Consider the following 15,524-nt stretch of genomic DNA (forward strand, 5'->3'; position numbering starts at 1 on the left):
CACCTGCTTCCCGTCCCCTCCTCCTGGTAAGTCTGTGAGCTGAGCCTCAGATCCCAGACACCCCCCCCCAATCTGAGCCTTCCAAACAAAGTTGCTTACATGGTTTGGGGATCTCTGAGACAGTCAAGAGGAACAGAAACTATGAGACCCTCAAGATGTAAACTGAACTAGCTGTCTCCTCCCTGTTTTATAGCCTTGATGCTTTATACATTCTTCTGTAACACAAAATCAAATACTTTTTCAAAGCCCTGGTGCAAGGCCATACAATGGCATTGTTTCATTTGCCATTTTATTTAATTTTTTATTTTTTTCTTTTACATAAAAACTTCAGTAAAAATTGGATAAAGTAAAATGATTTTAAGCAGTAAAATCAATCTTATCAACATAGCACGTGGCCTGCCAGAAACCCAGAGGTGGCCAGTTTGCCAATATTTACATGATAACAGATTAAACCTTGCAGAGAACAAAAGAAGAAAACTTCAAAACTATTCTTACAAAGTGTTCCCATGATATCAACACGTGGAGTCGGGAGAGATAAGGGCATGGGAGAGAAAAACCTCAATATATTCACATATACGTTAAAATATAATACAGATCTTGAGTGGGGAGACAGGATGTGTTCGTGGGGCATTGCACTGAACAGCACCACCGCCAGACAGCACACACAAAGCGAGGTGCAGAGTCACAGCTGGATAGCAGGCGGATGTCGGTCGTTCTGCAGCTCCGACCTGGTCTCCCGAAAGGCGGCTCAGAAATGGAGTCGCACGAGCCACAAGATTCATGCTGTGGTTTACCAAGAGGGTCCCCAGGTGGCCAGGAATCCTGTGCAAAAGAAGCTGGCTGTAAGCTCTGAAGAGGAACGTGGAGCTCCTGCCCTCGGTCACTATTCCAAGTCAGTGTCCTCTTTGGGTTTGTAAATGCCCCCGAATTTCTGCATATATTTCTTGATGTACTCTTTTGTCTTGTGCTTCACGTTCTCATTGCATTCCAGGTCTTCGGGGTTTTTGCAGTATTTCAGCTCTTTGTTCATCACTCCGTGGGTCAGCTGGGAAAGGAAAAGAACACACAGAGATACAGTTCACAGTGGCCCAAGTCATCTTGGAGGAGAGAGGGAACCTCCTGGACAAAGAGACTACTGCCCTGTTGTCTGAACCGCCTGGATGATGACTAGGAGGGGGGAGAAATTATTCACAATGGGGATGGCAGCCATTGGGGATGGGAGATGAGCAGGAAGCACAGTTAACTATCCCAAGGGATGCCTCTCAATCGCTGATCATCACTCGGAGCAGAATGAACTGGATTTTAAAGAGCAAGACTTGAGCCCTCTAGAAACTTACAGACCAACAAAAATTCTAGGGTATAAGCTTTCGAGAGTCAAAGCTCCCTCTGTCATATGACTTGACTGGACTCAAATCTTGCTCTTCTACTGCAGACCAACACGGCTAACCACCAGAAACTATCACAATTTTAAAGAGACTTAGAAATTATTTAAACAATCTGGCTAGACATTGGTTCCATCTTGCCTGAGACTCTCAGTGGCTTCTGTGCATTTGGATAGGGAAAGGGCACAGTTTGAAGGCGAGGACCCCCAAGGTGGATCTTCTGCCACCCTGACAGCATAATCTGAAAGATGTGTTCCAGACACTCTGAAATGGATCTTCAGGTGACCCCCCCCCTCTCACACACACACGCAGTTCCTTGGCACCCTGAAAATACTGCTGCTTCGAGCAACCACCTGGAGGTTGTGTGTAGTTGGTCCAAGCCTGGCTAGAGTCCAGGTTCATTTTCCCTCTTCAGGACTCTGGTTCCTTGCCTCTGTACCACGTATGCACATCTCTCAAGAATCAAACACACCCCACTGTGGGGCAGACAAGAAATAGCCCAGCACCTGTGGCTGATGACACCCACCCCATCCTCTGCTTTTGATGCAGAATAGCCTTCTCCCTACCAGGGAACGGTACAAGGCTACAGTACCAGAACCTCACCACAACTGGGGGGGGGGGGCGCGGCGGCGTTGTCCCTCATCACAGATTGTGGACACTGAGCAGAGCCTCCTCTGTAGTGGTACCAGCCTTTCAAATTTTCTGTCAAGAGAGATTTGCTAGCACGTCCATTTGCCTGCTGTGCTAACAAGAGATTCCCCCCCACCCCCCATTTACAAATGGAGTCATGCTGCTTTCGAGTCTAGTATTTATCACATATTCTGTGTTGGTTGCATAGAGCCTGTATTGTAACTCTGGTTTTGATCTCTGCTGTTCTGGTTTAATATAGCTGTGGCGGAGGGGGAAGGCCATTGGGTCATTTTTATTTTTAGTTAAGGGGAGGGGGAATCCCAAGTTTTATAAAAACTTTTGTATAAATTGTGGTCTTATTGACCTGTTTTGAAGAGGGGCAGGAGTAGAAGATGCTTTTGCAGCTGCTTGGCAGTGGACTACCCGACTCCTTCCTACCAATCCCCACGGCAGCCACAAGGCAGCAGCAGCAGCACCGATGGGCAGCAGGCCAGGCTGCAGTCACCCACTGGACACCAGCTGCTGATCGACCGATACTTGCAGGCACTCACAGGCTCTACAGTTACAAGAGCAGGCAACATGTGTTGCTAAGTCAGAGAACAGCATTCGAAGATGGAGGGCCCGGGGGAGGAATGGGGAGGGCTCCTTGCTGAAGAGGAAATCTGGCACCAACTTCAAAGGCAGCACTTCATCTCCAAATAGTGCCGCTGGCACACATCATCCCCATTTCCACTCTTGAAACTCCAAAGATGTACTAAGCTCCTTTCCCTCTTCCTGGCCCTCACACATAAGGCAAACACACACACACACACACACACACACACACACACTCCCCACCCCATTTCTACTTGTGTTCACACTGGCATCTCAAACCCTTCCTATTGTAATGAATGCCAAGTCTTCTCCAGAACCATCTGGCCATGGAGGCTTGATGAATAGCAGTTTAGAGGCCACCTTGAAGACTATGCGGAAAGGTTGGGTGGGATTTTTTAAAATAGGTAAGTCAAATAAAGCAAGCACACAGCTCCCCCCCCACCTCCGCCAGTCCAGACTCAGCAAAGGTACCTTGCGTGCAAGATGTTTGAAATCTTCAGTCGTGGTTATCCGGCCAACTTTGCAGTCTGGCTTGCGATAGGGGTTCAAGCATTGCACGATGAACTGAGACATCTAACGAAAAAGGAACAGGGGTGAAGTGCGGATTCTGTCAGGCCCTGCCAACTGCTTCTCACAAGTGGCCCCAACCTTCCTACAGAGAGATGTTCTTCCCCCCCACCCCCATTTTATTTGCTTCGCACACATCCTCTGATGTTTCAAGGAAGTTTACTTGCTGCTCCTCTGAATCAATCTCAAACATCTTGTGGGTCAAATGAACTGACAGATCGCAAAGGACATCCACCCACTGGCCTGCTGAATCAGAGTCCGAACTGGCCCCAGCACCTGAAGGGTCCTCCCACCAAAAGTTGGACATGACTTATGGAAACAGCTATGCTGAGGGACTCACCTCCTTCCGAAACACTTCCTTGCTTTTCTTTGCCAACTCACTGGAAGTGTCTGCTTCCGCTGTTTTGGGTTTTTTGGAAGACTGGAAGGAAAAAAACCCCAGTGGTTATTTTTAGAAGTGTCCATTTTTATCACACAAAGCAAAGGGCAAGTCTTGCCCTGTGCTTTCTTCCCAGGAGTCTGGAACTACAGCAGGCCTCTGTTCCAGGGTAGGTGAAGAGAGAAAACTTTATGGCAGCTTGTCTTGGAAATTTAGAAAGTTTGGGCCCAAGTCTTACAAAAATCACTAGTGTCACTGAGTTATATTTAGAAAGACAATGTGTTCCCCATGCACTTGACAAGATTTTTGATAATTATCATTAATTATCACCAGCTCAACACCAAAAGGTTCACAAACTTTTCAATGCAGAAGTGTGGATTTATAAACTCTATGATACACTTTGGATGACCACACGTTCACAGCAGATATGAGACAAATCAGGGTAACAAAAGAATTTGTTTATTGCAAGCCTAGGGCCCCCCGCCACAGTGTTTGGGCAACAAAAATTCAGTTACAGTCAACCATATCAAAGATTACGGAGTTTGGACGTAACATTCCAAAAGTGACATCGAACTGTTTGGGGGAGGGGATTTATTACAAGCAGTCAACAAGTATATTTTCAAAGTAGTCTTAAAATAGATGAATGGATTCACGTAAGTGTACAAAGGTAACTTCAGTGAGCCCACTCGTTAGAAGCTGACCAGGGTATTTGGGCCGATGTTTCTCCTAAACACTATTTAAATATGGCCCGTTGAATTTCAAATTCCAAGCCCAGAGGTTGAGCAGAGCGCAAGAGTAATCTCAAGCAGGCGTACTCAAAAGTCAGACTCATGTTATTCCATAGGGCTTTCTCCCAGAAAAGTACTCTTGGGACTGCAGCCTATGTTTATGATAAGACTATCTGTCGCACTTACGAATATCACTGTGCTAAATGTTTTGTATATGCAGTCCAAAGAAGAGACCCAAGGATTCAAAGGGTTGACACAGAAGATAAGAGCACGACCAACCCATTAACCTGGCCTTAGCCAAAATCCATGGCAAGGAAGCTAGCAACACATATCTCTGCTCTTGGACAATGCTCCTGCGCATGGCAGGACGGACATGAACAAGTTCTGGCCACGGAGAATGCAAATGAAACTGAAGCTGAAGGCAACGCTAGCATGTTCCCCTTGAAAGAGGGAATAAAGCCACTGCACAATTATTAATTGTGCAGCATAAGCTTGGGAAGAAGAATACACAGCATACACAGCAATAGCAAAATTACAATAATTACAGTAACAACAATTACAACAACAACAATAATAATCCCAAACAAAAAGCTCTCATTTTGCCTGTGGCCTTATGGACAAAGCTATCATGAATTACTTTGATCTTGGGAATACTGAGTCCAATTTTTAAACGTTTTAACATTATCTGCATTGCAGCGATTCGGTAAAATGCCTGCCTGACTGGAATGGACTGGGGACAGCCCTCATCACCATGATTACTATAAACACTCGCCGGTTAGTATTTCCGCTTAACAACTATTATGTTTTCCCTCTTCACTTTCTCAAGATTCTGGAAACCCATTTTCGGCTAAAAGAGTATTAAAATACATCCAAAACATTTGATGTCTTTGAGATCCAGACTTTATAGCATTCTCTTGGAAATCTCTCAGGTCAAGTGGATTTTCCTGGATTTTCAAATATATGGATATATATATATATATAATTTGGTATAATTTCTTGTACCAGTGATGATAAATTAGGCCTTCTGCATAATTTATCATCACCTGAAAACATTTTATTAGCTGCCAAATATTTACCTACTTCAGAGTGTAAAACTCCATTATCTTTTTTCAAAGCTGAAAAGTTCCAGACTCTTTAGCCTTTCCTCATAGGAAAGGTGCCCTGACCCCAGGTGAGCCTGATCAAAACAGATCTCAGAAGCTAAGCAGGGTTGGCCTTGGTTAGTAATTGGATGGGAGACCTCCAGCGAAGACCAGGGTTGCAGACCCAGGCAATGGCAAACCACTTCTGTTAGCCTCTTGCCATGAAAACCCCACCAGGGGTTGCCATAAGTCAGCTATGACTAAGCTACCACCACCATAGGAATGGTGCTCCACCCCCCAATCATCTTGGCTGCCCTCTTCTGTATGTGTTCCAGTTCTGCAATGTCCTTTTGGAGATACAGGGACCAGAAACGCAAGCAGTATTTCCAGAGGAGCCTCAACGTAGATCTATACGGGGGTCACTATAATATTAGCTGTTTTATTTTCAGTTCCTTTCCTGATGATGCCCCGTGTTGGGTAGCAAGATGAAAATGTCAGCTCAGAGTATGGCAGCCCTGAAAGAGTCAACGCTTTCACTGAGCTATCCACGACAATCCCACAATCTCATCCCCTCATCCAGTGCAGAACCCATGAGCATATATTTGAAGTTAGGATTTTTGTTCCAATGTGCATCGACATACACTTCTCAACACTTAACTTCAGTTGTCATGTTGTCACCCATAGCTCTTCACAATCCACCTTGGTGGTCACCAACCTAAATAATTTGGTATCATCTGCGAACTTGGCCGCTAACCAATTCCAAATCAATTATGAACAAATTAAATAGCACCGGTCCTATTGCCGATCCTTGTAGGACTCGGCTGCTCACTTCCCTCCATTGTGAGAACCGCCCGTTCATTCCTACTCTCTGCTTCCTCTCTTGTAAGTAATTTTTAATCTGTAAGGCGAACCTAAGACCATGACTTCCACGCTTACTCAGGATTCTTTGGCGAAAACCCTTCTGGACATCCCAGCATAGAATGCCCGCGAGGTCACCCTTACCCGCATACTTGGCTGCAGGGGGGGACAACTGCCTCCACGCCCTGCTTGTGAGCTTCTCGGGGGCACCTGGCTGACCTACGTGGCAAAGAGGATGCTGGACTTGGGAGTCAGCCTGACGACACGATAAATTTTCGAGGGTGCAGAATAAGGAGGGAAAGAGTGATCTACCCTCCCACTGTGAACGGAACTGGGTTTCTGCTCACTCTTTTGGATTCTAGGCATCACACACAGAATGCACCAAGGGAAGAGAGGGGTCAGGATTGGCCCCAAGTCTTTCCAGGCCACTGTCGTCTGTGCCAGGCTACTAGAGGTGCTGATCTGCATGAACCCCAGAGGCTCTTCAATCTCTGAGCGTCATTCTGGGATTCACACAGGGAGCATGCCACGGCTCTGCCTAGGCAACCCTCTATGCCATCGCTGTGGCATAGCTGTAAAGACTCTGCAGTGGAGAAGAAACAGGGAGATGGCAGAGCACAAATGCACCAAGCACAGAAGATAAAGGCTGCCTCCTGTAACTAAAGATCCCTCTGGATTCTTTCAAACAGCTGGGAACTCAAGGCTTAAACATTCCTCAGGCAGCTGATATGGAACTTAAGCCACCCAAGACAAACCCAACCCTCAGCCGTTATACTTTGGAGGTCAAGATGCAGAAACTGCAGACCATAGTTAACAGGGTTCAATGTAACGATGATTTAAATCTTGGCTTGATAAAGCTGTAATTTCTTGGCAGAGATTTAAAACAAGAACGGTTAGATTTATTTTGCTGTTAGCAAACTGTTTTGCAACCATTTCATTTAAGACTTCAGTCTTTCCAACCTCAGATAATCCATTTGTGAAAATCTCAAGCAGAATGTCTCCTTTGATCTTAGTGACCTGGTGCTGGTCACACTAGATAGAATGACTTCTAAGGAGGAACAGGAAACCATGCCCTCCTCCCCCAATAATCCAGGAAATCTACTTTCTTTTCCTAACTAGAAAATGATAGAGGCTCAATGTTAAAAAGAAGCTGAGAAAAACCAAAGCCCTTATTTTAAAGCAAATATACTAAAATAGTCTTGAAACTGTTTACAGTATTTACAGTACAGCTTCTTGGTTTTTGGAGAAGAGGACAGTGGTTTTCTAGAGCACCACTGGATCCAATTCCTTTTGTTTGGGGGATTTCCCAGCACTGGAAAGGCCTGGACTGAACAGTAGTCTCAGAGCCAAGCTACAAATGACACCTTGCACAGGTTGGACACTTGTCAGCTTCCCTCAAGTTTTGATGGGAAATGTAGGCGTCCTGGTTTTACAGCTTGGCTCTCCATTACAGCTGCAAGACCAGGATGCCTACATTTCCCATCAAAACTTGAGGGAAGCTGACAAGTGTCCAACCTGTGTCAGGTGTCACATGTAGCTTGGCTCTCAGCTTTGTTGCCTCTTTAAAGGTCTCTCTGTATTTGTTGTCTTTGAGAGATAAAAATAAACTTTTATTTTATCAAATTTATACCCACCCTCCCCACGAATGGGCTCAGGGTGGCTAACAACATATATTGTACAATTGAAACCACATATATATATATATATATATATATATATATATAAAAAACCCATAAAAACAATATAAGACAACTAGTGCCATGATCAACGTTCAATGATCGAGCTGAGAGCTTATTCACTTAATGGCCAGTTAAGGAACAGAGGCAGACGGGATTGTGAAACCTTTACCTGCTAATGATGCAAACTAACCTTCATTGGATTTTCGTCATACGTTGGGGTCCCAAGATCCATTTCAGCTTCATGTTCCAGGCTGGCATCATCCCCTGGGCTGTCCCAGGTTGGGGGGTCCCACTGGGTTTGCCTGCCAAAAGAAATCCATGTTACGTAAGAGAAAAGCCACTCTGGCCTCAAAGAGAATGGCATCCCATAGTGTCTTTTAAGCAATCAACTGTAAAAAAGCACCAAACACAAGCACAACCCAAGAAATCGAGAATTTTCTGTCAATTCAGAGAGAGAGAGATGCGATCCCAAGAGAACTTACTGCTGAGAAAACATACACATGTATTTTTCTTGCCTTAAAGCTCCCAATATCAGGGGGAGTGTGTGGGGGTGTGGAAGAGAGAGAGATCTCAAAATCACTGTCTGCAACATGTGCTTGAGAAACTGAAAAAAAAAATAGCGGTTTTTACCTTGACTAGATCTGTAAATTAATGAGGAGGATATTGGGGGAGAGACACAGACAAATGCAGGTTTTGTTTGATAGGGGTGGACCTAGCGATCTGAACATGTGATCCCAGAAGCCGGCTCTTCTGGTAACAAAATCTGCAGAAATCTTGATCTGAGAAGTTAAAGTAGCTAGAGAAGGGCAGCAGGAGACGTGAGAAACGGGCACATGCAAATACTAGATCCGGCATACTTGGGATAGTATTACTGGCAAAAATCTGAAGGAGACAAAATGAGAAGTGCACTGAAGACCATTCTCTTCTGGAAGTCGAATGTTCTAAATCACAGCTATAAAAACCTCATAGTTTCAGATCTTCTGAGAGAAAGAGGAGCGTTTACAGTTCAGCAGCAGAACACCACTGGGGCTATTCAGGCAGAGAGTCCTCGGTTCGTTCTGGGGCATTTCCAGCTAAAACTATTTTTGATATGATGGCAGCCTCCCACTGGAGCGATCCACCGCACATCAAGCTGTGCCCCACACTAGCTGAAGGCAGGCAGAGAATACTGGGCTACACAGAATGACAATCGGACTTGCTCTAAGGCAGCGTCATACATGTTAATGAAGTCACATTACATCTGTTTCAAATAAGCCTCCAATCCCCTCACACAGAAGCACCTTAAATTTATGTAACCCATCCCTCCCAGCAGCCATCCATAAATGTTAGCGAACCCCACACTTCTCTTAAGGTGTACACTTAACATTCCCTTAATTAGTACCAGCTCAGGGGGAAGTGGTGGCCTGAAGAACAAAGGAAATGTCTCCGAGGGGATTTGCCTTAAAGCCCCTTGCTGCTTGTTAATGTACCATTACAAAGAGGCATGTGAACACTGCAGCGAGAAAGGTTTCCGTTCCAAACAAACAGCACTTAAAACCGCTGGGCTCCAAGGTAACGAACTCCACATGCAGACGATATACCAGGATCAAAGCATGTGGGACCATTTTTAAGGGCGTGCCCCAATGCCAGTTTCTGACACTTTCCAGTCGGCATTTGTGTGCTGAAGCTGAAGTGTGGGAAGCAGAACAAACCAGGCACTTTTTGATCACGGCCCAGGAGATTGCTCTGGTCTCACAGCATTACTTTCAACAAGGGTAAGCAGGGACGGGACCAGCCCAGGACAAAATCACAGGAACACGGGGACTGCGGGGCTCAGCAGAATGCACAGCAGGCCACAGCTCAACGGTAGGGCACCTGCTCCACATCTGGAAGGCCCTAGGTTAAATCTCCAGCCTCAGAAACGTGTTGGGAAGAACCTTTCTCTGTCTGAGACTCTGGTCAGCTGCTGTCCATCAGCAGTAGATCATACAAAAGGACTGGTGTGTGTGTGTGTGTGTTATGTGCCATCAAGTCACCTCCGACCTATGGCGACCCTATGAACGTCCTATCCTTAACAGTCTTGCTCATATCCTGCAAACTGGAGGATGCGGCATCTTTTACTGAGTCCAGCCATCTTGTTTTAGGTGTTCCTCTTTTCCTACTGCCTTCTACTTTCCCGGGCGGGGCAGGGGGGAGAAAATCTCATTCCTCCCTGCCTCTAGCCCCCATTACTCTCTTTGTTCTGGCTCAGCTTCCTTGCTCTCCTTCCACTCTTCCATTTCTTCTCCCTCCCATCCCCCCCCTCTGGCATCCTACTACCAGGGGTTTCCCCCCCTAGCCAACCATCACAACACCCTCATGTCCCCCACCCCCTTGGCCAGCTCTCCTCCTCCTCTGCTCACAGCCCCTGCAGTTTCTCCTCCTCCATCCTGTTGCCCATGAGGCTCTGATCCTCAGCTCAAACTGCTGCGCACCCAGCACCCCTCCATCCACCAGCCAAACAATTAACATAAAGCTATTCTGAGATCCTCTTACTTGGCTAATCAACCAAAAGATAAATAAAAAATAAAATCTCCACTCTGCCAAGGAAGCCTCCTTGGTGACCTTGGGCCAGTCACAGACTCTCAGCCTAAACGACCTCACAGGGTTGTTGTGAAGATAAACTGGAGGAGAGGAGAACGATGTAAGCTGCTCTGGGTCCCCACTGAGTAGAAGGAGGGGTATAAATAAACCAACAGAATGGGGGAAAATGAGTAGAATAAAAAAGATGCTTTACCTTGTGACCACGTGGTAGTAATAGATCTTCCCCTCTGGATCTCGGGCTGTTTTCCAATTAGGAGGGAGGACGATGGTTTTGGGCTTTGGAGGGGAGGGTGGAGGCAGGTCTAGGAGGTTGTTGGTCACCACAAGCTCCGGCTGAAAGCGGCAAGACAGCAAAAGGAAACAGGCGGCGTGTTAGTCTCCAGCCACAACCTGGCTAAGAAGGCTAAACCACAGGAGGGGGAGGGGAGAAAAGGTGCTGAGGTTTCTTCTGCACGGTGAGCGTGCTAACTATGCAGGCCGTATCCCTTCACTGCTTTGTGATACTTGCAAAATGCTCTGCCTGGACAGGAATATTAGAAATCCACACAACTTCACCCAAAAATGTCATTGCCCAGATTTATTTAACTCCTTGTTCCCTCATTTTTACAGATTTGGAGCCTGTGTAGTCGGCCACAGGCCAATTCTGATGCATCTTTTTTCTGTCTTTGCTGACAGCCACCCCCACGCGCTCATACATTTGAGCAAAAGGCTGAACAGGGCTATTAAGCTTTGCATTCCAGTACATCATGAACAAAACTGCATCTTCAAATACACATTTCAGTTCTTCAACGTTCTTTTCTTCCTCTTACACCAAGCCGGCTGTTTTCCAGCCCTCCACAGGAAAGGTACAGAAGATTTGCACTGCACTTTCCATCCTGACGTAGGCGCGAGTAAATAGTGGGAAGATGCTTCAAGCTCAAGCTCTTGAGGCTGCTCCCTGCCACAACTGACTTTTGTGGCTCAGCTATTTTCTTTGACGTGCAGCTGGTGAGAACACAGAACTTCTGTCTCAACGGTACTAAACAGGTGTGTCAAACATGGGCTTACCTCCCAATCTTACCTGCTGTATAGGTGGAGGCTGTCCTGCTGCTACAATTGTTGTCACAGCTGTTGTGGGCTGCACCACAACACCCTGGGGATGGGCAGCATAGATCTGCTGCCCCTGAATATACTGGAGGCCTGGTTGTGCATAACTCTAGAAGAGAAGAAAGAGTGATCAGAGGCTCCTTTGAGAAGCTTTAGCACTCCAAGGACAAAGATGGAGAGACGACTCCTTGCTAACATGTGTACCCCATGGTAGGATTCCTGTAATGGCTGGAGAGTGAATGCCATGAACATTCATTCTTCTCGGTGGACACCCTGGGCTAAGTAATTCCTCCCATCCACTCCAAGTTACAAGGCCAAAACAGTTCATCCCTTCCTAGAAGAGGGGCCAGCCATAACTCTGTTTAGGAATCCAGCAGGTTCAAATTCTGTCATCTCTAGTTTGACTGCAGAGCTAGGAAGGACCTCTGGCTAAAAATGCTGTCAGGACAGATAGCACTTAGATGAAACCTTCATATCAGGCAGGTTCATATACGCCTATTGGGAAAGTGCCTCCCAGTTTCAAGGGAAAGAACTGGGGGGGGGGTATTCAAAAGGTGACTGAAAACACCCTTGAATTTAATATAGCAAGGCCCCCAATCACAATATGGTGGCAGAGGTGGGATGAATCATGAGACGCCTGACACAGCTTGGAAGTCATCAGAGCACAGGCATAAGGTGGTCAGACACTGTTTTGTTTGTTAGGGATTTTTTGGCCAAAGATGGTCAAGATTAAGCACACAATAGCCTCAGGTCAGGATGAGCAGGAGTTGATGCTGCGCTCTAGAGATGCCTGGATCATGAGGCAAGAATAAAGGAAATGGAGCGACAAGTGCTCAGATTGGAGATGCAAAGGAGTGAGGCGAGACATGCTCACAAGGGAAAATCTATTACTGGCAGAGAAAGAACAAAGGCGGCCGAACAGATGGTCATCTCTCAAGGACACAAATACCTGTGATGCAAGCTCACCACCCAAGCCTCCAACATAATCTGATCCCCGTCTGGTGATCTGATCCAGACGTTCTCCATCCACTGAGCGGAACACACACTCGGTGCTTCCGAATGCCCAATGTCAGTCCCTCGTGTCAGTGGTGAACACAAAGAGTGAGCCCAGTTGCTTGGCTGGCACAGATTACTGAGCACCCTTCTAAAAGCCAGGAATGTGCCATTCCTGTCCTCTGCAGGAAGACACGAAGCAAACGCCTTGCACCGAGTCAGATAAGTTCAGTACTGTTTTATGGAGGCAATTGTATAGGTCTGCAGCACAACAGCAGGATTTGAGTCCAGTGGCACCGCAGGGACCAATAAGATTTCCAGAGTGTGAGCTCCCTCTTTCAGACACCACCTTCAGGTGTCTCCAGATTTCTGATGAACAGAACTCTGACTCTCAAAGGCTCACACCTGAAAATCTTGTTGGTCTCTAAGGTGCCACTGGACTCCAGTTCAATACTGTGAACTTGGGCCAGCAGCAGCTTTTCAGAGTAGAGGCCCTTTATGTCACCTACTACCTAACCCTTTTCACTGAAGATTCTGGGAACGGAGCCTGGGCCCTTCTGCAGCAGAGCATCTGCCCAGCCTCTGAGCCACGGCCATGATGGCAGCGTTGCCATCACGGGTTTCTTGTGGTCAGTCCATCTGCAATGAGCTTGTGCCTCACCTGAAAACTTCCAAGCAGTGACTCCTCCAGTCCCAAGAGACTCTGAGTTGGAATTTTTTGCTTCCATTTCTGGGAATGGATGGGAGGAATTACCCAAACCTAGATGTCCTCCTCCAGTGCGAATGAATTTGCATATCCTTTTGTATGCCCGACCTGAACAGAACTGTTCCTACGGCAGGGTCTTATGTTTGCTAGAAGGTCACAGAATAGAGACCAAAGACAACGAATGAATGAAACAGCCAGCCCAGTTGTTGTCAAGACTTCTGTTTCCAGGGAAACCTCTCTACATTAACTACTCGGCCAAGAAACGCCTGTACATCTGCCACAGAATCATGAGTGCTGCAGAGGATTTGGGGATGTTTTCCGGAGTACAGCTGGTTCACATGAAACACATGAAGCTGCCATCTATTGAGTCAGACCACTGGTCTATCAATTCTCTAGCAGTAGCTCTCCAGGGTCTCAGGCAGAAGTTTTTCGCATGAGCTGCTACCTGATCTCTTTAACTGGAAATGCCAGGGATTGAACCTGGGCCCATCTGCATGCCAAGCAGATGCTGTACCACTGACCCATGGCCCCTCCATGCAGCAAGCGCTGGCCAGGCCTACTGGCCCTCATTCTGTGATCTGAAAGCACACACGAAACCATGCCCATAGTTCCCTCACACTGTGCACTGCAGAGGGAGATGAGTGGCGGTGGTGAAGCTGTCTTCTCGGGAAGCTTTTCCACCATCACTGAATTTCTCATTAAAGATCTCCTGATATGCATCCAAAGAAAGATGCTATTTCCTGAAACATGGTTTGGAAATCATTTCTGACCAGTGGCTAACCCAATCTTTTCTTCAAGTAGCCCAAGTTAGAAGATTCCACAATGAATAACAACAACATTCAACTTATATACTGCCCTTCAGGACACCCACTTAGAGCGGTTTACAAAGTGTGTTATTATTATCCCCACAACAATAATCACCCTGTGAGGTGGGTGGGGCTGAGAGAGCTCCAAGAAGCTGTGACTGACCCAAGGTCACCCCGCTGGCTTCAAAGGGAGGAGCGGGGAATCAAAACCAGTCCTCCAGATGAGAGTCCCGCGCTCTTAACCACTATACCAAACTGGCTCTCAACCTGATCAGGCAGCTCAGTCTACTGTTCCACTGCTTTCAAGAACAGGGTCACGTTCAAGAGCAGCATCTGGAAAATCTCCACTTCCAAACTGTCCAAACTTGCCTGTCACTGCACCTCTTCAAACATGATCTGACAAGTAACCTTTCAGGGCTGTTGCAATGAGCTGCAACAAGGCAAATTACCTGTACAATTGGTGGTGTGGTCTGAGAATACGGTGACGTGACCCCGTAAACAGTCTGACACGCTTGTCCTTGGTAGTATATGGCTGGCTGTGACTGTGCCGGAGAGTAAGGGGGCTGCACCGCTACCGTCTGCTGGCTGGAATCCCAAACTCCATAGCTCTGTCCTTGCACTGGCCCCGGAGCTGGCACCGGCAAGACTGTGACGCTCTGTTCCTGGTGGACCACAGGATCGCTTGGAGCTACGTACTGTGGGGTTGAGACCTCCAGGGTTGTTGCTACATGCTGAACTACGGGCACCGGCTGAGGAGCAGTCAGGGTTGGTTCAATTGTGTGTCCCACCAAAGTCTGAGGGTGCTCATAGGCTGCCGGGGAGCACATGGGATCCATACTTGGAGTAGGGAGTAGCACCTTGCCGGCATTAGGGTTTGTGGGATCCACATACGCTTGCATGGGGTAGCCGGGGGGATAACCCATAAAGGCGTGGTGAGAGGCGCTGTAGGCCATGGAGTCGTAGGGAAGAGGGGACGCCATCCCAAGGTTCTGCAACTGCTGCTGCTGCTTCTGAGCCTCCCGCTGGGCAACCTCCTGCTCAAAGAGCTTCCTGCGTTCTTCTGTGGACAGTTTGTTGCGGTCCTTGATCCGGACTTTCTTCTTGGAGGTTGTGGCTGGTGTGTCGTATCTGGGGAAAGAGAAAATGGCACTGTAATCCTTCGATTCGTCTATTAGTCGGGGACTTGCAGAGAACTCGTATAGAATGTAGCGTGGTATTTAAAGAGGGGTGCAAAGTTCAAGCACCCTCAAGTCCGATTCTGCTAAAGCAAAGGGTTACAGGCTTTAAGCCTTATACCTGTTGCTGCTATGGATCTTACGCTGTGATTTATTCAGCAAAAAAATTATGTTTAGGGTACAGTGGAGACCACAGAACCTTTTTTTTCTAAAGCAAAGTGTCTAATTGCTGGCAGTGTAACTCACAAGATGCATTTCTCAAGCATATGTTTTAGACATGTTCAGCCATTCAGCTCT

General features: G+C 46.9%; 1 protein-coding gene across 1 annotated transcript in view; it reads right to left on the minus strand.

The window, feature by feature from the left end:
- Positions 1-253: 253 nt before the first annotated feature.
- The window catches only part of SETD2 (SET domain containing 2, histone lysine methyltransferase), an 80,083-nt gene continuing 64,812 nt past the window's right edge, over positions 254-15,524 (minus strand). The window contains exons 16-22 of the mRNA XM_054992116.1: positions 14,502-15,180; positions 11,522-11,656; positions 10,655-10,794; positions 8,090-8,201; positions 3,514-3,594; positions 3,078-3,179; positions 254-1,045 (exon numbers count right to left, since the gene is read on the minus strand). Coding sequence (XP_054848091.1) covers positions 884-1,045; positions 3,078-3,179; positions 3,514-3,594; positions 8,090-8,201; positions 10,655-10,794; positions 11,522-11,656; positions 14,502-15,180 — 1,411 coding nt within the window. The 3' untranslated portion in view covers positions 254-883. The remainder of the gene's footprint in view (positions 1,046-3,077; positions 3,180-3,513; positions 3,595-8,089; positions 8,202-10,654; positions 10,795-11,521; positions 11,657-14,501; positions 15,181-15,524) is intronic.

The sequence above is a fragment of the Eublepharis macularius genome, chromosome 11 (assembly GCF_028583425.1).
Source record: "Eublepharis macularius isolate TG4126 chromosome 11, MPM_Emac_v1.0, whole genome shotgun sequence".
NCBI lineage: Eukaryota > Metazoa > Chordata > Lepidosauria > Squamata > Eublepharidae > Eublepharis > Eublepharis macularius.